Raw genomic sequence first — 27,572 nt, 5'->3', positions numbered from 1 at the left:
AGAAGAGAGACGGACCCGGTAAACGCAAGATTCAAATATAAGACGGCGGCGCACTTTTCCTTCTCCTTCTCTCCTCCTTCCAGCAGATAAGAGAACCCGAGAAATCTCAACTGCCAACAAACCGAGACCCATATAGCTGGCAGCAATGCTCAAGCTTTGCTTAACCTTTTCCCCAAAAGAGTCTTACCTCTCTTATCCGCACTCGATGGTCCTGGACTTTTCTCTCTCGGCACACAAGACTCGCTCATTGACGTCTGGTGCCGCCGCCCTCTGCCGTTCCGTACATCTTCTTCGTGGAGAACGGAAGCTCCTCCTCGAGAAAGTCAAGTCCTCCTCCTTCTTCTTCTTCTTCTTTTTCTTCTTCATCTTCTACCGCCATTTCCTAGGACTATCACGGCTCACTGCTGATATTAATTAGTGGATTGAAATATGGATGTCTTCACGAGGCTAAACGAAAAGCATATTTGGGGTGCCTAATGGGATACCTCAATATCTCCGAGTAGCCATGTTCGTTTCTCTTCTCTACTACTACCGGAACGTTCCCCACTGTATGCAGACTGCAGCCGGAGGATAACAGTGATCTCAAATATTTGTGGTATAAGTGAAGAAGGCCCAACGAAACATTTTTTCAATCCACTTTCGAGGAGTAAAGATGGAAATACCCCTTTGCCGTGTTGCTCGTGTACCTACCTACCTACCTACCTACCAACCTACCACCTATACACGTCTGTTTTTCTTTTCAACAACATTTCGCCAACCCACTCACTCACTTGCCACACACTCGCTCATTCATTCTCTGTCCCCCTTTCTCTTCGTGCGCCCTTTTTATTTTTCTTTCCGTTTCCATCTTTTTTCTTTTTTTTCTCCTTTTTTTTTTTCTCTCTCTCTCTCTTCTTCACCGTGCACATATAGGTATATTCATTTCACTTCAGTCGAGAACCCGCCAACCAAGCAGCACCAGCAACGGCACACCGTCATACCTACTCTGGGAGGCCACGCTCCTGACTAAACATTGATAACGTTCCGCCAAGAATTTCTTTGCATGTTATAAACATACGTAATCGTACACAAATAGGATTAGCATAGGACGCAGAGGTGGCAGAATTTCTGGTAGTGGTAGAGGAAAAGGTGCCCCAGAAGCAAGGACGACGGGCAACGGGAACGGGACGAAAACTGTTTTCGGTAAAATTTCACCGCGACACTCTTGACTGCAGCAGCAGAATATCTACGGACTCCACCAAGTCCCGTCACACGCCTAATCCTCTCACGCTTCGCGTTTTCACTGCGTCCAACCCTCTTTCTCTCTTTCTCTTTCCTGGACCGGGCAGAGCGTCGAGAGTTTTGCTTGAATATACTCCGCGATCTACTTGATAATAGGACTTGATAAAACAAATCCCACCGTGTAAACAGTGGCAGCGTGCAAGCTACTTCGGGGAAGAGAGAAAGAGCCGAGGGTGGTGGATGGGTGGGTGGGATGGAAAAGCCAGCAGCGTTAGTCAGTCAAACACTGGCGAAGCTACCTCGAGCTCCATAGCGAATACCATTAGATAAGATCAATATTGTTGAAAATAAAGGAAAACTCTTTACCCTGAACCCATTCAACCTCGCCAAGCGCTCGGTCCGCGTAGAAATTGTTCGCCAGTGAACGATAGCTATAGACTGCATAATGCAGACACCACTGTTGCAAATACCCTCAGGACTTCGTCTGATCCTCTGCAAGGTGCAATCCTTCAAATCGGGATTGCTGCAGTTTGTGGAAATATAATACCAGGAATATTACGACCATCAGTCCGATGTGGTCTTTCATGAAGAGATAGTTGTAGCATACCTAAGTGAAGCAATCAATCTCATCTATGTCCCAATTCAACCAACTGCAATGGCTTCTGGTACCGTTTTCGAATTTTTTCCAAATACCCTATGATCGCAATGCGAAAGTGTGACCCATTAAAAAAAAATGAATTCTCGAACAGTTCGATGTTGCAGGACTGTCGTCGGCTTGTGTGAGAGGATAGAATGGTGCAAGCCACGTACCCTCTTCTCAACGGCGCATAGCCGTCCAACTTGGAGTATAACCTTCTCACGAGCCGTGCTTTATTTGTTTAACATTGACAGGCGGCGTCGCTGTTCAGTGCTTTGAAGCAACAAGAGACGCGTGAAGCATCAGTCGCGAGTAGAGACCGTGACGGTAGAGAACGTGATCGGATTCGTGAAGAGATTGACAGCGAGCAGCACCGCGAGGGCAACATCGAATACCAAGGCAATGGGAAGCTCAGTCCTCCCGGGCACCATCCACTGACTGTCGCACCGATGACCCAGCAAAAGCAACCCATCGTTTCGCAGCAGTCCCAACAGCCCAGCTCGGGCGCTCCTGGTTCCCAGCCGAGCCCCCGACAGAGTCCTCAGGCTCCCCTACAGGGCAGTCCTCCAACCCCTGCTGGTCAGGGACAATCACCTGGAGGGCCGCCGCAACAGTTACCACAAACAACGTCGCAGATGATGCTTAGCCCCGCAAGTGGGCTTCATCAGATGCAACAACTCCTACAGCAACACATTCTCAGCCCCAGCCAGCTACAGTCGTTTATGCAACAGCACACTCTCTATCTCCAGCAGCAACAGCAGCAGCAACATCATCAGGTTCGTCATGTTTCCACTAAAAATCTTTGTTCTATTTCCTAAGGGAATGAAAAGAATATTCGGAAATTAGTGATTCTTACATTGTACAAGGATGTCGATTCATGAGTGGGTTCTTTGGAACCTTTTGTTCCATTCTTTGAATCCCATTTCAAACTCGTAAACCTTACCCTGACGACTTTTGCTTGGTGAATCAAAAATTTTTATCCAGAGTCTAGCACGTTTTTGTAATCATTGTTTTAGAATCTCGGTTATCAAAATTGCGAAGTTTAACCTAGCTGCTATCAGCAGATCCTGAACGCTTTGAATATTGTTCCGAGCTTGGAGTACATCGTATGTTTTTCTTACCATGTTTCAGGACTCGACATCCGAGCACGTTGCTAATCAGGAGAGATTCGGCTACTTCTCGTCGTTAAAAAACGTAAGTGAAAGACTCTACTCTGTGTTTCTTTGTCTTAGTTTGTTGGTTGATATAATAGAAGATCGGTCAACGGAACGAGGAAATTGAATTTGAAAATTTTTCATCCCCGGCCTGCCACTTTCTCTCCCCACCGTCTATCCTTCCTCAGCAAATATTTTCTCCGGTGTGTACCTATCATGATATTTTCACAAGAAGTATAACCCTTCGCCGGTCCTTCCAGCACCGCCACCGTATGGCTCCATGGAATAAATTTCTGGTGCAAACATCCGCGCGCTCTATTTCTCTCTTCATTTCTCTTACCACCTTGGTGAGATGATGTTGTTTAGCTCTCCTTCTTCCAACTATCTCAGAGAATTCCTTCTCGCTCTCTCTCTCTCTCTTTCTCTCTCTTTCTCTCGGTCCCGTTTTCTCGCCATAAATTTATCTCGTTACCAATACGAAGAGAAGTACTCAGCCATCTCGCCAAACACTCACCCTTCCTACCTCCGCCAACAACCAGGACGTCTACCACCCTTGCTGATCGGAGAGTAATTCTAATTATGAAAAACCTAATCATAATAACGCAGTAAGTGGCGGCGGTCTCAAGTTGGCTCTCGGGACATCGGCGAATAAAAAACAGAAGAAGCAAAAGAAGACGGGGAACGAAAAATAAAACAACAAACTCCCACCACTGCCTTGATGAAAAGTTAATTAAACCGAACATTACTTAAGACCCTGTCAGAATACACAATTGGCATTGTTTGTCCAAAGATAGGAGGGAGTGTAAAAATCACTTGCGTAAAAAACCAAGCACCTTTCATTTCTCTCTCTGGAACGCTTCGTTCGACCGGGACACATCTGTCCCACACCACGCATGGCGTTGACAAACAAAATTTATACATCTACATCACTTTTCGTCCCCACGGCGGATGCACATCGCGTTGTTAATAGCCATCTCTCTCTCTCTCTCTCTCTTGTTTCGTCGAACCCAGGGTGAAATAAGGGAAGCCCAGTTAGCTGGACAGACGCATCGACACTATTCGGCTGAGGAGCGAGGCGCTGAGAGGTGAGCAGGGGGTGAGAGGTGCGGGAAGAGGGTTGATTCTGGGCCTGAGCAAACAGACAGTCCCTTCTGTATTGTTATCATAACGATATTCGCGTATCAACGGAACGAAATGCTTTCCTCGTGTGCTCAACAGCCTTTTCTCTTCATCCCCGCGCACACCGAACACCCTGACCTCGTGCGAAAGAAGAAAGGTCCGCCACGCCACCCCGTTTGGCTCGTGGTGAAGGAAAAACAGTGAAGTTTGAATAAAAATAACACGTACGTGGTTAGGGGAAGGCCTGGTTTTCATGCTCTGGAATCCCAAACAGGATGAGCTGTTGCCACCCTATCACCATCGCTGCGATGTGATAGCGAACTATTTTCACCTGTAAATCTATAGACTCCAGTTTTAAGGTGCTTATAAAGAAGCGTTGTACACCTCGAAAACGCGGGGATGCAAAACTCCTATACCGCTCAAGCGATCAGAGTGAAACTTGGGCAATTAATGCCTTATTGTGGCAAAAAGTGGAGCGTCTTTTTACTTTTTCTAAATTTTGAAAAAAAATTTACAGATTGGTTACCACTCACAGAAATTGGCAAAATTTTCACAGTTGCACTGAATGGATCGACCTATCCGGTATAATGCCACTCGGCGGTGATGAGACACACATTTTGAGCCCACTTCCATGAGATTTGATGGTGAAATGACGAAATGGTAGCTGATCTGGTTTTCGATTATGAAGAACACCGAAATCTCATTTTGGCGACATTTATTACCGACCTTTCATGCCTGCCGGTAATTTATCACCGACATTATACGCATACGTTACCGGCATGCGCATAATGTCGGTAACAAATGTCGCCAAAATGAGATTTCGGTGTTCTTCATAATCGAAAACCAGATCAGCTACCATTTCGTCATTTCACCATCAAATCTCATGGAACTGGGCTCAAAATGTGTGTTTCATCACCGCCGAGTGGCATTATACCGGATAGGTCGATCCATTCAGTGCAACTGTGAAAATTCGGCCAATTTCTGTGAGTGGTAACCAATCTGTGAAATTTTTTTCAAAATTTAGAAAAAGTAAAAAGACGCTCCACTTTTTGCCACAATAAGGCATTAATTGCCCAAGTTTCACTCTGATCGCTTGAGCGGTATAGGAGTTTTGCATCCCCGCGTTTTCGAGGTGTACAACCCTTCTTTATAAGCATCTTAAAAGCCACAAATTCAGTGATATTTGTGCAACGAATATTGACAAAGTCTGATAGTCGCCATCTTTGGCCAGCCGTGTACAGAAATTTATCAGCAAGAATATCATCTAAACCAATATCAGTGGATCTTTTGACCACCTAAATGTTTGGAAACCAAAGTGTGCAGCTATTAGAGCCAACTTATCAGTTTCGTGGCATTTGTGGGCATGTTTTCATTTACACGCAATTTATATGTCCACAAAATTGATCAATTGATGGCCACACATACGGTGCTAAGATATCCCAAAATGGTACATATACCCCATAGACGATGTTGATGTATTTTCTGGAAGCTTCCAATGTTTACTCAACTTGCTGCGCCCTGGCCGTGGTCCTCAGACATCTAGACACCCCAAGCCGCGATATTATTACACCGGGTAACGGGGATCTGCGAAAAGGTCAGACGGTCACCAAATCGCCGGAAGTAACGTCCTTTGCTCCAAATTACCACCGAAGCTTGTTACCCCGTGGAGCTAATCCTTTTCCACCTACGAACCTTTGTCAATTCTCTCTGCTCTTTAAAAAGCAGAGGGCAGAAAAAAAGAAAGAAAAGGGAACAAAAAAAAATATATATATATGTATATTAACAAACGGTGGGACGAGCGCCATAAGGTGTAAATACTGCGGAGAAAAAAATCTGCTTTACAGAATAACTGTTGTTCGTATGTATATATACGTACATCCACGAGTACACAACTGTTTGCAAAACAGGAACATTTATCTCATAACAGCGTGCTAGCGTTGAAAAATACACTGATAAATAAAAAATTGCGTTGGATTAAAAGGGACCGGGGGTTGGGGGCATCTCATTGCCCGGAAGGAAGCGGGCAGCAGGGTGGGAACCACGGCGTTCGTGACGACGAACACCAAAGACAAACAAGCGGACAGAGAGGAAGATAGAGAGAGAAAGTAGAGAGAGAGAGAGAAAGAGGGGGTGAGTGGCTGATGGCGATAGTTAATTGCTTGGAGACCGAACTCACCCTGCTTTTTCCTACCCCCCCCCCCCCCCCCCCCCCAAGACTCCACCCCGGGTTACCCATCGGGGTACCATGCCCGAAGATATTTAAGTTGAACTTTTCTTATTCTTTATGTTATTTCTAAATTCTTCTTATGTGTATATATATATATATACTTACAATTCGCATACTTCGTCGCAACGAAACTCCCGTTTATCACGTAACAGTATGAACAAAATAAAAAATAAAAAAAGTATACATATATAACTTATACAGGCTGTGTAGCCACTGCGATAATTATCAATCCAAGAAAAGAAATTTCATTTATAATAATAATTACGTAGCGATTATAATAGTAGTGGGGATGTGTTTTATGGGGCAACGTTTAAATTAGCGAGCAGGGAGGGAAGGGGGGACTTTTTCGTTTTTCGAGATCAGAGTAAGTAGGTATACACAGTAAAGTAAAAAAAAAGAAAAATAATAACAGAAGAAGAAGGAAACAATGAACGAACCTCGCAACAATTTATTATCCATGTTTTTTTAAACACCGCCGTTCGTTGTAACGCAGGATCCTCAAATCTGCACGACTCACAACCACTTTTCTCAACCCGTCGCGAGAGAGGGTGAGTGTTACACTATTGATCTGATTTTTAATTATTTGTCGCGCAACCTTCCGTGGAGGGTGAAGGAAGGGTGAACCGGAGGAAAGCTTCGTCTGCCCCTCTTTCCATCCCCTATTTTTCCTTTCTCTGTCTTTCTTCATCCCTCTATGCTGCACCCTTTTTTGAGCACACGCGTTTATATTCACCCCCCCCCCCCCCCCCTGCCTGCCCCTGGAATATTAACAACACTCCGCGCTTGTGCCTAACTGACCCTTTTTAGTCGTAATGTGATGCGCCGGAAGATGAAGACGAGGATCGAGATACTGGATTACGGAAATGCTGTAGGGCCAAATCTCATTTTAATGAATGGCTGACGATAAAACCAAAAAAGAGTTCGATTGAGTTTTCTTGTTCAGATGCCGTCTTATATGTATTGAAATAAATTTTTTCTAATCAATTTATCGTTTCATTAAGTACCTTCATTAATTTTGAGGTATCTTGAAAAATTGACGTCGTAGGGAGAAAAGGTTATGATGAAATAGTTTTTTTTTTTTTTTGTATTTTGCATAGAATCCAAATCTGTAGGAAAAGACTACACTTTCCCATTTAAAAAAGCAATGTTAACCTTCAAATGACCTTTTATATGTCCACAGTATAAAAATTATGATTACATTTCAAATATTTATTTCCCTCAAATGCGTTGTTGGCAAGACATTATTGTGTTTAAACTTAAAATGGGACACCTTGTATATTCGCCCGATCATAAAAAACAACGCCTGATAATGACGATAGTGGATTTCTCCATTTCAGCACCAACAGCAGCTCGCCGAATTGGGTAGGAAGCAGTTGGAACAAGCTATGCAGCAGCTTCAAGAGCAGCTGCAACTCAATTTAATACAACAAACACACCTACTGCAGACGGCGGACAAGAAGAAGGCGTCGGCACCTCTTCAGCAGCTCGCGCTACAGCAGCAACAGCTAATCCAGCAGCTCCAGATTACCCAGCGACAGTACCTACTGCAGCAGGGTCTCGGTCTTCAGAGCCATAATCACTCGTCGGGTGAGTGACTTGAGTCGTCGTTGAGTTGTCAGAATGCAATGATTTATCAGCACCGCGCGCGGTGTCTCTCGTCTATTTGTCGGATAAATTTTGTCCTTTCCTTTTTTCTTTTCTTTTCTTTTCTTTTATCGTTATTATTATTATTATTATCATCATCATCATTATTAGCGCCATTTCGTGTGAAATTTATTGACCGATAGTTATCGCCTGATTAAACAGTCGACGAAATACCAATCGCGACTGTCAGAAAATTTCCCTAGGAGCCCACCATTAGCTGTTGGCTTCCAGGGACATTTTGTGATACGTACCACATGATTGAGCAGCCAACGCAATACCAATTGCAACGGTTAGAAAATGTTCTTGGGAGCCAAAAAGCAACGGTGGGCTTATAGGGACATTTTCTGACAGTTATCGCCTGATTGAGCAGCCGACCCAATACCAATCGCGACTGTCAGAAAATGTCCCTAGGAGCCGACCGTTATATGTTGGTTCCTAGGGACATTTTGTGAGAGTTGCGATTGGATTTCTAACTGTCGGCCAATAAAATTCAGACGACTTGACACACGCGCATCAGTGCGCACTTTCCTAATGGACACGTGGTAAATACCAGTAATGTTATTGCACTCTTAAGTAGTTATGTTGCCGTTACGGAATTATGTGTACTTTACCACAACGCTCTAATACGCGACACGTCACGGTACGGTAACGTGATTAGTTTGTTAATTATACGAGCACGTACAATAACTGATACACCATTATATACTCTCTCTCTCTCTCTCTCTCTGCGGTGTGTTTTTCTTCAATATTTGCAAACCGCGCAAAGTCCGATATCCATCTATCTCATGCACGATTCCGCGTATTTGTTGCTTTCAAGTGTGCCGAGCCTTGTTGACGATCCGGTCAATTGTTGAGAAAAGAGAGAGAGAGAGAGAGAGAGAGAGAGGAGAGAGATGGAGACAAATAACATGAAAATTGTATGAGAAAACAAAGTTTGGCGTAACTTTTTTTTTTCATCATGTATACATAATATTCGTTCGCAACGGCGGTGGGAACGAGAAAATATTTTTAATTTCACACTACCGCCCATCTCTCTCTCTCTCTCTTTCTCGGTGATGTCAAAATATCGACGACGCTCGCACTCAGCCGGAGCGCAGCAGTCGTAATCATTGCAATGAATCCCGAGACACGTGCCAAATACGTTAAACAATTTTTTGTTTATAGTAAGACGTACCGCTAAGAGTAAACTACCGAAGATGATCTCATGTGAAGAACAATGCGCAGTCACGTATCTAAGGTAGGTTGGTGTTGGAGGCATCATTTCCTCCCCGATTCCCACCACGTTTCTTCTTCTCGACCACTGAGCAAAATTTGTTCAACGTTCAAAGGAACGCGCGAATAATCCCAACCTTATCCCCTGTTAACCCATCCTCACCACCACCCCCCCCCTACGGCCCCTTTATAACACAAAGTTTCCCCCTAACCCCGGGCAAAATATATTTCACTTAAAAAAAAAAAAACAATCATCCGTATAACAGATAAATTAACGAATATATCTCACAATTAATTTGTTGTTCGTATATATATATATATATATATATATATATATATATTGAAATTAAAACGAACTTGCAATTTTTATATTATTTTTCTTTTCTAATCGTTCAATGGGGTAGTTTTTTTTTTTTTTTTTTTTTTTTCTTTCTTCTTCTTTGATTTAGTTTCAACGACATTCAATCATTCGCTGTATCATTATTACATACTTTGAATAGAAATGCAGAATTTCGTCGAGTCTATCGTTGTAGAAGAGACAGAAAAGAAAAGAAAAAAACAAAAGAAAAAAATAAAACTAGAAACTTGAGAAATAAAACGAAACTAATCTACCTATAATTTTCCATACGAAATTCACGTGTGAAGCAAACTTGCCCGTCCCTTTATAACATTCCAAGCCCCCGTCAATTAACCCCGATATCATTGGGGTTTCCCTATCACTTCCGGTGTCACCCCTGAACGCCTCCTCATCAACTGAAACCTTGAGATTATTATTATTGTTATGCGCAGGTTTGATTCACACGTGATATGTATATGTGTATATGTATATAATGTATTATATGTATGTATATACAGATAACCAAAGAAGATCTCTTCCAAAGCTATAATAACATTAACACGTCGCTTCAGATTATCATGTGCATAACAAGAAACTCACTTTCTGTTACAATATAATAAAAAAACTGAATTCACGTGCCTTTACAAGATGCTTGACGAAGCTTTGTCGAGGTAGAATCGATTGCGAGGGTTTATCGTTCATGACACGAATCAAAGAGAAAGTAATCCATTCGAAATTATGAAATTTGAATTGTGGACATTTTTTGCGATCAATCCTCGTCTCGATCTTACCACGAACTGTGACGTGTAATGAAAGGAGACGCGCTCAGTTGGCACAAGAGCAAAATGATCTACGATATTTCGCTTAAGCTTAACCTCGAGGTGAATGAGAGAATTTGAAAATTCAGGTCTACAGCCCGGTGACGGTATGCCAGTTTGGAAAAATGAGCCGTCCGACGGAACGGAAGTTCACCAGAATTCGAATCCGCACAAATCCGGGGGAGGTCTTAACGGTAAGTCGTGATACGTCATGTGACGGAGATGGGTCGAGGATGGTTGTGCAACCGTTTCTTCGTTTCACTGCCATGTCGTATCTGTCTGTAGGGTTGTTAAATTCAATCGTCTCCGGTCGCCGGTCGGAAATGAACGGCACGTCTTCTCTCGACGAAAAGCCGTTAGACGCGTCAAGCAACGAGAAAGCTCATCCGCTCTACGGTCATGGGGTATGCAAATGGCCAGGCTGTGAAGTGATCTGTGAAGATTATCAGGCATTCCTTAAGTAAGTCTTGCAGAATAATATTTTCACACACGATACAAAGGTTAGGAATAAACTTTCCGTAAATATTTACATATTTTACGGAATCCGGAAGAGATCGGGTTTGGTTCGAATGGAAAATTTTTGGGGAAAATTTGATGTGGAGAAAGTGAGGTTGGAAAAAATCGCAAGACTCACCTCGATCATTCCGTTCCCACGATTTCCCGTATCAGTAGAAACCCTCGGTTGAAAATAAAAGTGGGGACAAGAAACGAGGGAAAACGCTAATTACCTTCGTCTCATCAATATTCAAGAGATTCGACCACTTCCTTCGTCTTCCTTCAATCTAATCTCGCCATCCGCCTTTCAAAAAACCGTTAAATATGGCCGCTCCCAGGCGCATTCTTATCGTTTCTTCATCCACTATTCTCTGTTTTCGTAATCGGAATAACATTGTGCAACCAATTTCCAGACACCTAAACACCGAGCACACATTGGACGACAGATCGACGGCTCAAGCGAGGGTTCAAATGCAGGTTGTTTCCCAGCTTGAAATCCAGCTCCAGAAAGAGCGGGACAGACTTACGGCGATGATGCACCATCTCCACGTGGCTAAGCAGATGGCGTCGCCGGAACCCCCGAAGTCCTCGGAATCATCGGTAAGTAAGAGCGAAGGGGTTTATGGTGGAGCTAAATTGGCGTTGTTCGTGATTCCGTGAAAGTTTTTGGCGACCCGAAACGCCTTCGTGGATTCGTTCAACGTTTCGGCTGCTGATGGTGGAGCGTTGGGAATCCTGCTAATTTATGCATGGAGTTGAGATTAATAATTCATATCGGGCCGGATTTATATCACCTTAATTAAAACCCCTAACAACTTGGGCAGTCCCGGAATATCAATATCGGTTTAACTCTCTTAATATATCCCGGCCTGTGCAGGTAAGATCCCCGAGTCGAATATCTTAAGTGTGTAATCCCTCTGCATCTGCAGCACACCCTTAGAGAAAAATCTTTTCAATCCACTTTTACTCTTGTAGACTCGGTGATGTATCTCCCTTTTCACATTTCACATCCTTTTCAGCTAAGACTGCTGCGAGACATTACAACTCCGATGGTGCTAATTTACTTATATATATATAATCATCGGATTACCACCGCAAAAGAACTTGATTGTAATCCCCTGAAGCTTCTGTCCGACTCTCTGATCCAAATCTTACCGCGAAAATCTAAATGTAGGAAAATACTCCAGGCTCCGTTTGTCGACGAGGTGATTTTCTCGTACCAGGAAATACTGGTCGGGAAAAATTATTGGGCCCCGTCTGGGCCCCGGTAAGTAACACTAGACTGGATATAGTAGGGCTTTAGCCGGGAAAGCCCAATCAGCTGGATTTTCGCCGGTGTAACATGTTCTCGTAGCAGGAAATACTACTCGGGAAAAATTATTGGACCCCGTATGAGCCCCGGTAAGGAATGCTAGGCAGGATCTAGTCGGGCCACAGCCGGGAAAGCCCGAAACCTGGGAAAGATTTTCACCGGTGTAACATGTTCTCGTAGCAGAAAATACTGACCGGAAAAAATTATTGGGCTCAGTCTGGGCCCCGTTAAGGAACGCTAGGCAGGATGTAGTCGGGCCTTAGCCAGGAAAGCCCAATTAGCTGAATTTTCGCCGGTGTAACGTGTTCTTGTAGCAGGAAATACTGCTTGGAAAAAATTCATGGGCCCCGTATGAGCCCCGGTGAATAATGCTAGGCAGGATCTAGTCGGGCTTTAGCTGGGAAAGCCTAGTTTGCTGGATTTTAACCGGTGTAACATGTTCTTATTTATTTCAGACCGGCTCGAGTTTACCGAAACTTAATTTGTCCTCGGCGTTGATGAGCCAGCCTCCCCCTAATTTCGGAGTATCCCAGGTCTCGCCGGTATCGATGTCGGCACTCGTTTCCGCCGTCAGATCGCCGGCCAGTAGTCAACATCCCTCTTCCGGTGGGCCAGCCTCGATGCCGCCCCTGCCGAACATGTCGACAATGCCAGGTATGCCACCGATGCCCAACATGCCAGGGAGCATGCCTAGCATGCCCAGTATGCCGTCGATGGCCGGACCAATCCGCAGGAGGATCAGCGACAAGTCTGCGCTATCCTTGGCCGGTGGTAAGATTAATTGATTCTACCTCCGTTTAACCGTCTTTGACTCTCTTCAGTTTTTACCTAGACTATGTCGCTTTTTTCCTCGCAAAAATGAATCAGGTATTTGAATGAAACATTTCGAAATATTCCATTATGTCCGTCGGATAGAATGTTGGAAAATAATTGACACGTATTTATCCTCTTTTCAATTCAATGTTTCAATTTCAAGCTGCTACATTCTTGTTAATGAACATTGAATTGTGATAAGAAGAAATACGTCTCAATTATTTTTTATTCAAATACTTAATTCGAGTCTTATTTAAAAATGTCCGTTCGTTAACCAAAAGTTGATACTTTCTAACAATTTTATCACGAGGTAGTCGCACATTGGGTATTTGTCCAGTTACACAGGTGAACCAAATTTTTTTTTTTTTTTCTTCTGAGTTTCTGATGAGATCAATAAATTTCAATTCTATCCATCGAATAATAACTAAAACCTGTATTTATTATTAATAAAGTTTGTTTTTGTCTTTTTTAACATTTGTAGTTTATTATGAAATTATTATGTTCGAATAAAAGTTATTTAAATGCAAAAACTGAAGTTTTTCAAATTGTTATTTATCATAAACGTTTGAGACACAATTAGGTATCCTCCGTGTTTAAAAATACAACAATTTGATAAATACTTGGTGTTGGGCTGTCTCTTAAGAAAATTAACGAAAATATATTGATTTTAAACTCACCAATCTCTGTAGTCAATGATGCCTAACCATAATTACGTAATTAGGCTAAAAAATTAGGTATCCTTACTTCTCAAAGAAATTTTCATGCCATTTTTATCGATTCTACAAGATTTGTTCGTTTCGTACGTAGTGATTGTTTTGTTATTGATTAGTGATAATGTTCATCAATGGTTATGTCATTTCTTTACTCTTTGTGCTGCCCGCCCTCCCCATCGTGTAGGGCTGCCCTACATGCTGGAGCGCGCTGGCCTAGACGTTCAACAAGGTACTGTCACCACCGCCATCTTCTATAAAAAAAAATAAAAAAAAAAAACACAAAAAAAGAAACTAGAATAATCAGAAAATGACATGGTCCTCTGTACTTTCCATCAGCACTCGGAAATCGAAAAATCCTGAATTATGTATTAGACTGTTCGACGTTATTCAAATCGTAGATTTGATTCTGAGTATGTGTGATGTTATTTCGTCGTTTAAAATGTGTTACCGTTGATTTTCAGAAATTCAGCGCAACCGGGAGTTTTACAAGAACGCGGACGTCAGGCCACCTTTCACTTACGCTTCTCTCATTCGTCAGGTGAGTGGAGTCAGAATCGCTGGAGCACATTGAGTCTAATACGTTTTTTTAAATTTTCAAACTTTAGCTCAAATTTTGAATTCCATATGATTTTATTTTGTGTTTCGTTCTCCGTTATTGTTACAGTCGATAATCGAATCTCCGGACAAGCAGTTGACGCTCAACGAGATCTACAACTGGTTCCAAAATACGTTCTGCTACTTCAGGCGCAACGCGGCAACGTGGAAGGTATAATTTTCATGAATCAAAAAACGAAAATGAAAGTGACGAAAAAAAAAAAAAAATTGAAAGAAAAGAAACAGCATAAAAGGCAAAAAGAAAATAATCGGAACCAATTCCGTACAAGGGTTAAAACAAATAATATCAAACTATTCACAGCATCCTTTAATATAGATAGAAATATTGATGACAATCTATGCGTTGAAAATTATTTTTTACGACTGGTTAATTAATTTCGGTAATCAATTCTCGTGATATTCTGATAATCGTGACATATTGAGAGTTCAACGTCAAGAGGAAATATTATTCTACGAGTTCTTTGATTTCTGACTTATTACTCAAATATTTACAGTCAACTTCGTGAATATTCGATTTTATGGGTTTTTCGACATCACATTGAACGTCGTCCTGATTCTTATATTCGAGGAACCTATTTTGACGGAATTAAATTTCAGCGTCGTGCAATTTGTATGGTTCATTTTTTTTTTTTTTTTTTTTTTTGTTTTTGGCGTTTTATGGTTTGTAAATTCAGGTGTCCATCATCGGTCCCGTTTTTGTTTTTTACTCCATTTCAATGGTGGAAAATATTTAGGAATCGTGTAGTTTCGTTCGTCGAAAGTCACGAAAATTGGCCGAAGTTTCTCGAGGAAAAAATATACGATGAAATTACAGCAACAGACGAAAAGAAAGACTCGGAAAGTTGAAATGATTAATCGTTTAATCTATGCATATAATTTTATGAAAAGTAAACCAAATGTCGTAACATCTTTCTACGATATTTTGGCTAGGGTGGGAGGGGGGTTGAGATTCCGTTGTGCGTGGAAAATTCATTCGTGCGGTCGCAGTATTCATTCCAAGCATTTTATTCAAGCCCTCGAGACCTGCGATAACCGTCGAGAACGCGAAAATGGTTGTTAAGCTGCTTACAAAGTCGCATTGTACACCTCGAAAACGCGGTGAGCCAAAACTCTTATATCGCTCAAGCGATCAGGATAAAACTTTGGCAATTGATGCCTTGATTTGGCAAAAAGTGGAGCGACGTTTCACGTTTCGAAAATTTTGAAAAAATTTTACAGATCGGTTATCACTCACCGAAATTTGAAAAATTTTCACGGTTGTAGTTGCGGCGCTGATGAATCACACACTTTGAACCCAGTCCCATAAGATTTTATGGTAAAATGACGAAATGGCAGCTGATCGGGTTTTCGAATACGAAGAACACCGACATTTCATTTTGGCGACATTTTTTACCGACATTACACGCATGTCGGTAATGCATGCGTGTAGTGTCGGTAAAAAATTCTCGGCATGCGTGTAATGTCGGTAAAAAACCGATCTGTAAATTTTTTTTCAAAATTTTCAAAAAGTAACACGTCACTCCACTTTTTACCAAATTAAGGCATCCATTGCCCAAGTTTCATCCCGATCGCTTGAACGGTATAGGAGTTTCGGCATACCGCGTTTTCGAGGTGTACACGCGACATTACAAGCACCTTAAAATCTTCTATTCACGTTATAATAATGAAAATAAAGTAAAAAACGTAACGGAGGGCAAATTAACTTGTTCGGAATGTATAACAGCACCGGTGGGAATGAAACAATTACATTGATTTAAATGTTTAACGAATGATGACGTATATAATATACATCTTTACATGTATGCGCCAGTATGGCGTGCAGCGTGACGTGTGTGTGTGCGTGCGTGTGTATGTGATAAACGTATGTATTGCCAAAGCTTTGCCTCGCATGGTTCTATGTTGATGATAAAAAACAAACCGAAAGAATAAATACGACAGAAAGAAAATCAACAACTATTCACAAAAAAAAAGGGTTTAGGTATCAACGATATGAGCTAGAAGAAGAAGAAGATGAAGGAACTGCCGAGAAGATTGAGAAGAAGAAATCCGGTGATCGTCACCGGTTGATCGTTGTTCGGGCTGCAGGAACGAGCTGAAAATCTGTGATGGAAAACCGTGCGGGAATAACTACGTCGTTTTTTTTTCTAATACGACGTAATCCGTCGTGGCATGAATGTGTGTTGTTACCCCTAGCTGCCTAGAATCCTAGCTGTGCATATTTATATTTATATTTATATTTATATAGATATTATATTCAGAGTCAAGGAATGCAATCAACATGCATATACATACATACGTACACTCATGTGTTATTTTATATGTATATGTATATGCGTGTGAGCTTGTTCGTCATGTGTCTGTTTCTGAATACGTTTTTACGCGTATATGCCTGTCCGTTAATCAATTTCAATTGAAATTCCGTAGAACAATCGATGGTTGAATATTTGTAGACGAGCTAATTATACCCATTTTTGCACGACTACGAGTGTTCTTACTCGTTGCCCGTCGAGTCATCTCACCACGTCAATATGGCCGCCGTTGACCCGCTTGGAATTTTATTCAAGCTGTAACATTTTTCGCATTGCATCCCACTTTCCGTGCGCTATTTGACGTTGAACTAAATCATGGCTGGAACAGTTTGATTACAATTTTATCATTGAGGAAAATCTAAAAACTAAGCATTCACTCTTATTCCGAGCGCATGTGATGTTTCGGAAGTAAATCGTAAAATTCGCACCTTGTGCAGTTGTCTCAGATATATTCTCTTTGAAATATGAAGTTGATCAACGGATACCCTGTATAATATCTACATTATAAATGTATTACATAATTCCGCAGTGTTCCCGATTTATATATATATATTACGACTGTTGTGTTGAATTATTCACTATCATTTCCCGTACAATTACCCTGATTTACTAGCTGGTTGTTGAATTGATTTTCTGATTTAATTGGTTCTTATTATTGTTATTATTTATATTTTTCTATTATTATTATTATCGTTATTATCGTTATTATTCGTACAAAAAAAAAAAAAAGACAAGAAAAATGGTCCAGTCAGCGCAATCGCGTGCGTTAAAAAATGACAGATACCTTACTTACCCACACGAAACCCACCATACCTATCCATCGTTGAGTTATGCTTCGTTGGTTTTTGCGTTGCTTATTTAGTATGTGTTTATTATTTTGTATAGAACGCAGTGCGACACAACCTGTCTCTCCACAAATGTTTCATGCGAGTCGAAAACGTGAAAGGGGCTGTTTGGACGGTGGACGAAGTGGAGTTTTACAAGAGACGTCCGCAGCGCGCTTGCAGCACGACTGGGTACGTTCCCCCGAACAACGCGCGTCTCTCATTTTATATACTACATTATACATTTAATAATCTCTCTCTTTACCGTTTCTCAATCTCTATATACACATTCGTTCTCCGGTGTGCTTATATCGATTGCACTACGTACAGGTATAACATTATACGTGTTGCAATTACGTATACGTGCTTACAGTTGGACATTTGTGTATATGAAAATATTTTTATATATACATATATATATACACTTTTTTATACTATTATAATATTTATATACTCTTTTTATACGCTGCTTCTTTATCTCATCTTTAATATTCACCTCTTATATATATATATATACATAATATATCTAGTATTTTTACATATTTCTCCTCTCATATTTATATGTATATCTACATATCTACATATATCTATATATGCTGTCATATATAGTCATACTCTTTAAATATCCTCGTGTCTTTTTTAAAACTACTATACATACTTTTATATTCTCTACTTTTTCATATACATATTTATTATCATTGTATATATATATATATATATATATATATATATATATACATATTTTTATGAATATATGTATATACATATATATATATATATATATATATATACTATTTATAATATTATCCATACACATATAATATTTATCGTAATTATCATGTCGCTTGTGTTGTGTCTGTCGGTGTCACGTTTTCAACGACCAATTATCGCGGCAAAATGTTTTTATCTAATTTATCGAACCTAACCTTTTATCAGTTGAAAATTTCTGTCTACATGTTGCTTATAAAATTTGTCGATGATTAGTCGAAAACATGTCACAACGCGTCGCGTCTTATTACTTATATCATATTTCGTGCTGTGTGCGATTGTTGCTTGCGTGGCGTGTCAATGTTATACATATATATATATATATACATAATGTTATGGGTTGCGTTGTCTCTTGAATCATCTTTGATATCGATATATCTATGCAGTATACATGTACCGTATCCGTATACAGAGTCACGGTGAAAAAAACCAACCATATATAATATCTTACATTTTCCGCTGTCAAGTGATTCATAGAAAATACAAGTACACAGCTACCACCAAACTTCGGAAGTTCTGTTTTTAGTTATCGGGTATCTGTCGTCTGTCATATCATGACTAAAATATTCTTGCCATAATTTTGTTCGGCGTGAAATAATTTCCGACATCATATGAATACTGGAAATAATCTTACAGCCGAAATAAAATCTTAGGTGAGTTAACCGCGGCCATATTGACTTCGCGCCAGCGCATCAATGAGTCAAGTTTCCTACCCGCGACTTGAACTATCTCGAATAAACGGTTCTTCTATAATCGAGAATACATCTCGAGTAACTGAATCGCATGTCTACCTGTGTTGTTCTAAACACGGTTATGAATCACTTGAAAAATAGGGACCGAATCACCCTCTGCATACGGATATGGCGCGCCGATTTGTACGCGTATCTTTTTTCTTCATCAAGATACGTGTACTTCTGGGCGAATATACCATACATATATACATCCATAAATACTACTGTGATAATAATACGTGTATTAGAGTGTGCGTGATGTGTGAGGCGTGGGGTAGAGGTGTGCTTAACAAGCATGAGGGCTTTGCAGCAGCAACTAACCGAAGCATCTCGTGAGCAGAGGCCCATGTTACAAATTGCTGTGTAGCGGAGCTGATTCGAGAGTAAGGAGCGAGATTATCCTGCGTCAGGTAGAACGAGAGTGACTACCGTACAGTTTCCCCCACCCCCTTTCTTATTACTGTATACTACATACATACTTATGACTATACTGCATTATACAAGCCCAACATACGTATCGATGAATATGTTGAATTACAAACTGTTTTTGGAGTTTTTTCTTCCATTTTTCGTCGACGAACGTACGATAGAAAAAAAAAGAAAGAAAGAAAAAAAAAAACGAACAACAACGTTTCGCCTTTCTTGTGTCAAAAGTACTTTGCCATTTTTTCTCATACTACCATAGATATTTTTATAAAACGATCTCATGGATGTATATACTATACGCACGTATATACTCAGTTTGCCGAGAGCAGCATAACTGAGAAAAAAAAAAAACAAACAAACAAATAATGAAAAATAACGAAAAACAGAAAGGAAAAACGGCAGAAAAGAAAGAAATTCAATCAAAAAACAAAAAAAAAATAGAAAAAAACAACAACTTTGTCTTTTTACTCTCTTTTCTCTATTTCTTGGTGGTCTTGTCTGTGTATACAGAACGCGATCCGCACCAATCTATCATTGCACAAGTGTTTTGTGCGGTATGAAGACGACTTTGGGTCATTCTGGATGGTGGACGACGCCGAGTTCGTAAAGCGGCGGCATCTGTCCCGCGGCCGCCCCAGGAAATATGACCCAACCCCATCACCCACTCCACCCCACCTCTCCGCACAGTAAGCACCACCACTTTTTAGAATTCTGCGCGCTGCTGCTGATGGCTGGCAATACCGAAATACGTACCTCCGGTTTGAATCAGGAATCATTGCAGTTGAACAAATTTTTTTTGCAAAAATGAATAAATTTTTGGCCCAAAATTAAATCTTCAAGGATAAAGAAATTTAAAACAGAAATTTTGCTTCATCTATAGATTAAAGAGTAATACTAAACCGGACCGCGAACCGCTTACTCGTTGTTCACGCAAAGAGGCCGCACCTTTCACCTTGTCTTCACATCGCAATAGCTTCTCACCCTGGTAAAATTCAGATTTGGAAAATCTTTGTTCGGATTTCTTCGTACGTACGTGATTAGCGAATTGCACCTCATAATCAGTTTAATCTCAAGACGACTATACTTCTAAAATAAAAGCCTCGGTATCCCGATCCTCCCTCTCTCTCTCTTTCTCTCTCTTTCTTTCTTCATACTGTTTTCTTTTCGAGACATTTTTCAAATTTTCGAGACAGAATTTACTGTAGATATACTGTCGGAAATGGTTCAATTTACAGTATGGAGACCACACTATCCATGAGATGAAAAGACATCACGAGTTTTCAAACACACTTTCAATCACACTTCGGAGTTTGGTTGATTTTTTAAAATCAAAGAAAGGTTCAATTTTTTTACCTATAATACAACACAAAAAGTATCACGACAGTTAGCCTGATTTAAATAACTTAATTTTTATTTAAAACTGTATTTTAACCGAGTACATTCGAACAGTCTAATCGACGCCCAATTCCTTTCGTTTCAACTTGTAGATTATTTCCAACAGTGAATCAGTCCAGTAAACGTTATCGCGATGATGGCTTTGAGTGGAAAAATGAAAAAAAAAAGCTGCTCAAAAACTCAGTAAAGTCGTTGTAACATCCCCGGGTGAGAAACGAATTGCTGTGAATAGTTGCGAGGTACCAGGTGGCGGCCCTTTTGACAAGTAATTAGTCCCAGTTAGTACATACCTGTATATATTATACCCCTGCATCATCGTGCTTGTCGATGCCCTTCTCTTTATAGTTTTATACCCTCCCCCAGAGTTAGCTATCCATTGTCTACCATGTTATTCACTTGATCCCGCTTTATATTATTTCAGTTAGAATAGGTGTAACAGCAGAACTGCAATCGTTATCCAGTATCTTTGGCAGTAGCTTCCCAGACTAGTTTTCCAATTCCTCGTCTACTCCTTCTCAGTCTCTGCACGCTTGTGTATCTCGACAACAAAATCCGACCACAACACTGCTCCGCAGTTTTTTCGAAAGCTTTGCTACTCACCCTTATCCTGCTTCTGCATGGGGAATTATTATAGTACGGACCCTTCGTTCGATTTATTTTAAACGGAACCTCTGACGCTTTGAGCTTTCATGGAGTTGCTGATGCCGTGTATATACAGGGTTGCTCAGTATCAGGAGACCACCGAGCACTGACGGATTCCTTGCAAAGAAATATGACAAAAATTGCTCTTGACATTTTTTTTTGAAAGCAACGGTTTTAGAGTTAGAGCCGTTTGAAGTCCACCAATCACGGCGCGCGAGCCTAGCACGAGGCTAGCGTAGCTGATCCCGATGCAGCGTACGCTAGCCTCGCGCCAGGCTCGCGCGCCGTGATTGGTGGACTTCAAACGGCTCTAACTCGAAAACCGTTGCTTTCAAAAAAAATTGTCAAGAGCAATTATTGTCTTAATAATTTTCAAGGAATCCGTCAGTGATTTATGTATATATATATATTTTTTTTTTCTTTTGTTTATATCACGAGTCAAATTTCAATCAAAACTTGAAAAATAGAAAATAAAGAAATAAAAAAACTAAATTGGATGAATTTTCAAATCGAAATTCAGTTATATTTTTACGTATTGAAATAAAAATTCATTGACAATACTCGTTAAACAATTGCGCCTTGGTTTAAAAACACTTTGAGGATTATACTGGTTTTCGTATCGTCTACAGAAACGTCCAAGTTTTCTTTTTTTTTTTGCAAGACCCTTTATTTATTCAAATTAAGATTTTTTTCATCTTTCAGTACAGGGGTTGCCTTTTATTTTCCGTTTATAAAGCCGTGAAGCGTTGATTGTGATTGTTTGTGGGATAGGGTATACACACGAGTATTATTTTTGTCGAATGGATGCTTGATTAAGCTGCTTAACTGCGCATGCATGTGATAACATATAACTGTCGTACGCGTGCAGTCCCTAAGTGTGACGGGCGATCCAGAACTTGTGAGAAAGCGATTTGATCGATCAGATATCAAAAGAAAGGTATATAATCATTTAACACATTGATCATTGTATACTTATAGATCGTCTAGTTTTCCTTACTTTTTTTTTTTTTTACTTTTTTTTTCTACACCATATAATTAAAATTATAGATTAGAATAATCATAAGATTACATATTTCGGACATTCTCATCGTATTTTACTAACTATTTTTCCAACTCTCTTTTTCTCTTTATCTTTACAATATATATATATTTCCATTTCTATTTATATACTTATCATAGATATACTATCGCATGAATTTTTAAATCTCTCTATTTATCTCTTCATATCTCTCTCTCTCTCTCTCTATTCATCTATTTTTCAATATCTTATCGTTGTTATAATAATAGGTAGTCACGTGGTGTAAAAGTTATTTCATAAATGGCCAAAGGGAAAAGTATTTTTTTCCCTCACTTAATTACTTTCACGCAATGCATGCGCGACGACTCGAATCTAAGAGAACCATGTTTTTACTTGAAAACTTCAGATTATTTAAAGTTGCAAGTAATCTCGTTCAGACGATCATTTCATAAAATTTGATACCCACCAATCGATGGTAGATCTGTGAGAAACGAAGGAAAATCGTGGAATGGTAAGTCAAGGTAACCCACGGCCATTTATAAATAACGAAACTCGTTTCAACTGAAAATTCATTATCATCAATTATTATATCGCTAAATTATTATCATTATTATTTTGCATACGGAGACAACCATTCAAAAGATATAAAAAAAAAATCTCTTGTTATTGGGTATTTGAAACGAGTAGCACTGTATCTTTAAAATTGTTTTTTATCTAATCTCGCTCAATTTCTGCCAATTGGTTGATCTGCCATCTGTTCGTAAGTTATATACGCATACACGTGTAAGCCAATATGTTCGACATATTCTAACTTATGCGTATATACGATGTATGGTGTATAACGTAAAGGGTAGGTAACCACTTTTCGAAACTCTTTTTAAAACTCTCTTTTTCCATTCCATCTCTTAGATGTTTTTTATACTTACATATTCAAATCTCTCTCTCTCTCTCTCTCTATCTCACTTTAATATTTTTATATATATACATATATATCATATATTTATACACATATATTTATATATCTCTCTCTGTCTTTCTCTCTTTCTCTTCCACTCTATATAATATTATTATACATATATAATTAAATAGTAATAACGTTAACGATTAAATCCATTTTTATACATGTATATTCGAGCGATTACTAATCAACTTTCAGGTTTTACCGTTGGCAAAAATTTACTGTGTAAAAAAAAAAAAAACAACAAAAAACAAACAAACAAACATCTTTCCTCCATCTGTGGTTAACCAATATTTTTTATACAATCTTCAGGGGTGTCCCGTCGAAAAGTCCAACTCTAACTCACAGTCCGACTATGTACGGCGATGCACTCAACGCCAATCTCCAGGTAACTACCTAAAAAACGACGCTGAAGGCGAAAAATTTATACTTTTAGGTAGAAAGAAAAAAATGAAAAAAACAAAGAAAAACAATTGAAAGCAAATTGGTTCTTTTAATTTTTGGTATTGTAGACTTTACGAAGAAAGACGTGAATTTAAACTGGTCTGTTTTTGCTCACGTGATCATTCGTCGTCATTCCCTGCAGCTTATCATACTTAGGTTATGTAGCGTATGTCGGAAACTATAATAACTCGCATCCATCGATCTACCAATAATGACTAATAATCTAATGCAATTTGAGTATTTCCAGGCTGCGCTTGGTGAGTCGAACATGGGTTTCTTGAACAACTCCATGTGCACATCGACGGCAACCAGTCCTGACAAGGACCATCTTCTGGCCCACAACGATTTGATGTAAGTCCGCGAGAAGAGAGAGAAGAATAAAGAAGGCTCTCCGATTATCCGATTAATCGCAATCTTCGGTTTACTTGTTTTCCTGTGATTAATTGGAAAAATGATCGATTGGAAAGGCCGATTGGTCGGAAAAATGATTGGTTGGAACGACCGATTAATCAAGAATACGATTAATTGAAGTCTACGATTGATCGAATATTCTAAGGAACGATTAATCGAAGTCTACGATTGATCTAATAATCTAAAGAACGATTAATCGAAGTCTACGATTGATCGAATAATCTAAAAAGCAATTAATCAAAATTTACGATCAATCGAAGTCTACGGTTGATTAAATAATCGAAAGAACAATTACTCGACGTTGTCGATTAATCGAATAATCGAAAGAACGATTAACCGAAATTTACGACTGATCGATCGATCGAAAGAACAATTATTTCAAGTTTACGACCCATCGAACAATCGAATTCAACGATCTATCGATAAATCGTCCCACCGTACTGCAACCCCACGAATATCGTGTTGTTTGTGTCGAATTCCGAATATCCGGAGTTCCACGGACACTCGCCATCGGTTGAGCTTCTTTAACCCTCCGCCTGATCATTACGATTTCTCCCGGCAGGTCGCCGTTGGATGAACCATCGGGCGTGCATATAAAGCAAGAGGGGCAGAGCCCCGAGGGCGGGAAGTTATCGAGACTGATAAAACGGGAGCTCTTAGAGGCCCCGACCGAGCAGGAAGAGGACGGCGTAGATGACCGAGAATATCCCGAGAGCCATGGCCACGATTCGGGTCAGGACGAGGACATGGCCGAGGACCTCTCGATGGCGCCCGACATGTTGCCGAGCACGGAAGATCAGATCGAAGCGTAGTATCCTCTTCGTTATTGATTCCCCACCCCTTGTACTCTCCCCCACCCCCACCCCACCCCACCCCACCCCACGATATAATATTCATCCCCTACTCGCCATATCCAACCGCCCTAAAAAAGCGGTCTAAAGACTAATAAATATTATTATTAATATTATTATTATTATAATTATCATAGTTATTATTATCATCATTGTAATGTCATTGTTTTTATTTTTATTCCAAAACTATGATGACACGTACGCACGTATTAGCTGCCAATACAATTGGTCAGTGTGTATACATATATTATATACACACACACACACAAACACACACAAACACACATGTATACATATATATATATATATATATATATATATATATATATATATATATGTGTATATATGAATTGAACGTTCTTTGATCCATATCCTTTTCGAAGCAATTGTAAGAGTAACGATTATATTATATATACATATATAAAACATACGTTTCGTGTATTATACATATTACAAATATTGCAATATAAGATTATAATATTATATTATCATTATTGTCAATATTATTATTATTATTATTATTACGATTATTACTTTTGATTATTATAGGTTAAATACATGTATATATATACATATATATAAACAATAGATATATGTATGTATATATTATATGATAGCGATGGTAGGTAAATTTGTTACGCTGACACAGCGATATTCGAGGAATAATAATCTCTGTACGATGATTGATAAGTTGATTGATTGATTGATTAGTTGATACCTGAAAACAACGAAAGGTGTTTTAAATTTGATTGTTGTTCGCGAGTAATTACAGTATCACAGGCAATATAATGTAACAACGAAAAAGTAATCGGTTTACCATGGAAGTTGACTACGATTGGGCGAAAGAGAAAAATGAAGAAAAAAAGAAACCAAGGAAAAGAAAAAAAATTACAATTTGGACATATTTTTATTGCATATAATTTTTTTTTTATTTCTTCCGACACTTAAATTCTCGAGTTTACGCTACTGATCGGCAAAAAATTTTCAATAAACAATATGCGTGTATGGAGGGATTGGATTTTCGTTTTTCGAACGCTTCTGCTTTATAGTTGATATATAACGTAAAAACTTTTAAAGTCCAATGCGCATCACTTTTGTGAATTCGTACACGAAATTTAAACATAAAAACGCACAAACATAGATCAATGAAAATTATGTTCGAAATGGAAGAAAAATGAAACGTTACGAAGAAAAGAAAATTAAAATATATATGTATATATGTATATATATAATAATATATATATATATATATATATATACACACATACCTACTGTAGATACTTGTCGGTAAGTAATCTATATAATAATAATAATAATAATAATAACAATAATCATAATTTACGCAAGCATTTATTGCTCTCAACGATTCGGTATACGTATATTAGGGTGGGCGAAAAAATGAGTGATGATTTTTTTTTCCTCAGTCACATTGAAAATATCGTTCAAGTTGACGAAAAAAAAATTCTGCAGAAGTTCGAGATCTTAATATTACAAGTAAGAGGTGCCTATTTGCGATTTTCCATTTTCTGTTTGAATAATACAGGTTTTTTTTTTTTTGTTTTTCTAAATTTTATTACTCAACAACGGATTGTCGTATCGTGAAGAACAATACATGTTTTTTTAGGAAACTGAACGATCTACGAAAAAGGTCTCTTGCGATTTTTTCGTAAATCTAACGGTTCAAAAGTTTATGAGAATATAAATTTTGTCTCAACAGTTTCCGTTAAAAACTTATTTCTTGTCAAGTAATCGGAAATTTTGGAAAAATTTCGATGTTTCGGTAAAGAAGATGACATGAACTTTGAGAAATATTATGTTTTTTTTTTAGTTTTCAACCATTATTTCACGGTGAAAATGAAAAAAAATCGCGAAATTTGACCAAACCAATTTTTAACCTTAAATAACTTTTGAACCAGTATATTTACGAAAAAATTGCAAGGGATCTTTTGTGTGGATCGTTCAATTTCCTACAAAAACATGTATTGCTCTTTACGATACGCGAATCCTTTGTTGAGTAACAAAATTTCAAAATGAAAGATAAAAATTTTCCTGTGTTTTTCAAACGGGAAATGGAGAATCTCAAATAGGCAATATCAAGAGCTTAAGCTTTTACAAAATTTTTTTTTTCGTCATCTAGAACAATATTTTCACGGTGACTAACGAAAAAAAAATAGTCTTTTCTTTTTGGCCCACCCTAATAACTATATATATATATATATACATATACTGTATTTCTCATGACCGTAGGTTTGTCATCATTATTATTATTATTGTTATCATTATTATCGTTATTATTATTATTATTATTATTCTGATTGCAATTAATTATTACAGATAATTTATTATTGTCATTACCGTTATTATTATCATTATCATAATTATCGTTATTATTATTATTATTATTATTATTATTGCAACGTTACACCAGGCTTAGAACAAAACTGTGTAGTTTTTTTCCAAACGATCAATTATTTCATC

The 27,572-nt window shown here is 39.0% G+C and overlaps 1 protein-coding gene across 6 annotated transcripts in view; it reads left to right on the top strand.

The window, feature by feature from the left end:
- The window catches only part of LOC124410968 (forkhead box protein P1-like), a 213,351-nt gene extending 188,083 nt beyond the window's left edge, over window positions 1-25,268 (top strand). For 3 of the 6 annotated variants that reach the window (XM_046889731.1, XM_046889728.1, XM_046889733.1), the window contains 14 exons: window positions 2,113-2,643; window positions 2,990-3,052; window positions 7,696-7,945; window positions 10,459-10,563; window positions 10,655-10,829; window positions 11,278-11,464; window positions 12,632-12,947; window positions 13,887-13,931; window positions 14,164-14,240; window positions 14,367-14,468; window positions 17,512-17,642; window positions 23,701-23,776; window positions 24,071-24,183; window positions 24,806-25,268. In XM_046889731.1, coding sequence (XP_046745687.1) covers window positions 2,113-2,643; window positions 2,990-3,052; window positions 7,696-7,945; window positions 10,459-10,563; window positions 10,655-10,829; window positions 11,278-11,464; window positions 12,632-12,947; window positions 13,887-13,931; window positions 14,164-14,240; window positions 14,367-14,468; window positions 17,512-17,642; window positions 23,701-23,776; window positions 24,071-24,183; window positions 24,806-25,055 — 2,421 coding nt within the window. In that variant the 3' untranslated portion in view covers window positions 25,056-25,268. The remainder of the gene's footprint in view (window positions 1-2,112; window positions 2,644-2,989; window positions 3,053-7,695; window positions 7,946-10,458; window positions 10,564-10,654; window positions 10,830-11,277; window positions 11,465-12,631; window positions 12,948-13,886; window positions 13,932-14,163; window positions 14,241-14,366; window positions 14,469-17,511; window positions 17,643-23,700; window positions 23,777-24,070; window positions 24,184-24,805) is intronic. The other 3 variants (XM_046889734.1, XM_046889729.1, XM_046889730.1) reach the window with 3 other exon arrangements.
- The last annotated feature ends 2,304 nt before the right edge of the window (window positions 25,269-27,572 follow it).

This window comes from Diprion similis, chromosome 10 (assembly GCF_021155765.1).
Source record: "Diprion similis isolate iyDipSimi1 chromosome 10, iyDipSimi1.1, whole genome shotgun sequence".
In the NCBI taxonomy this organism is placed as follows: domain Eukaryota; kingdom Metazoa; phylum Arthropoda; class Insecta; order Hymenoptera; family Diprionidae; genus Diprion; species Diprion similis.
Note: the sequence above shows the minus strand (reverse complement) of the source record. Positions and strands in the feature narration are given on the sequence as shown.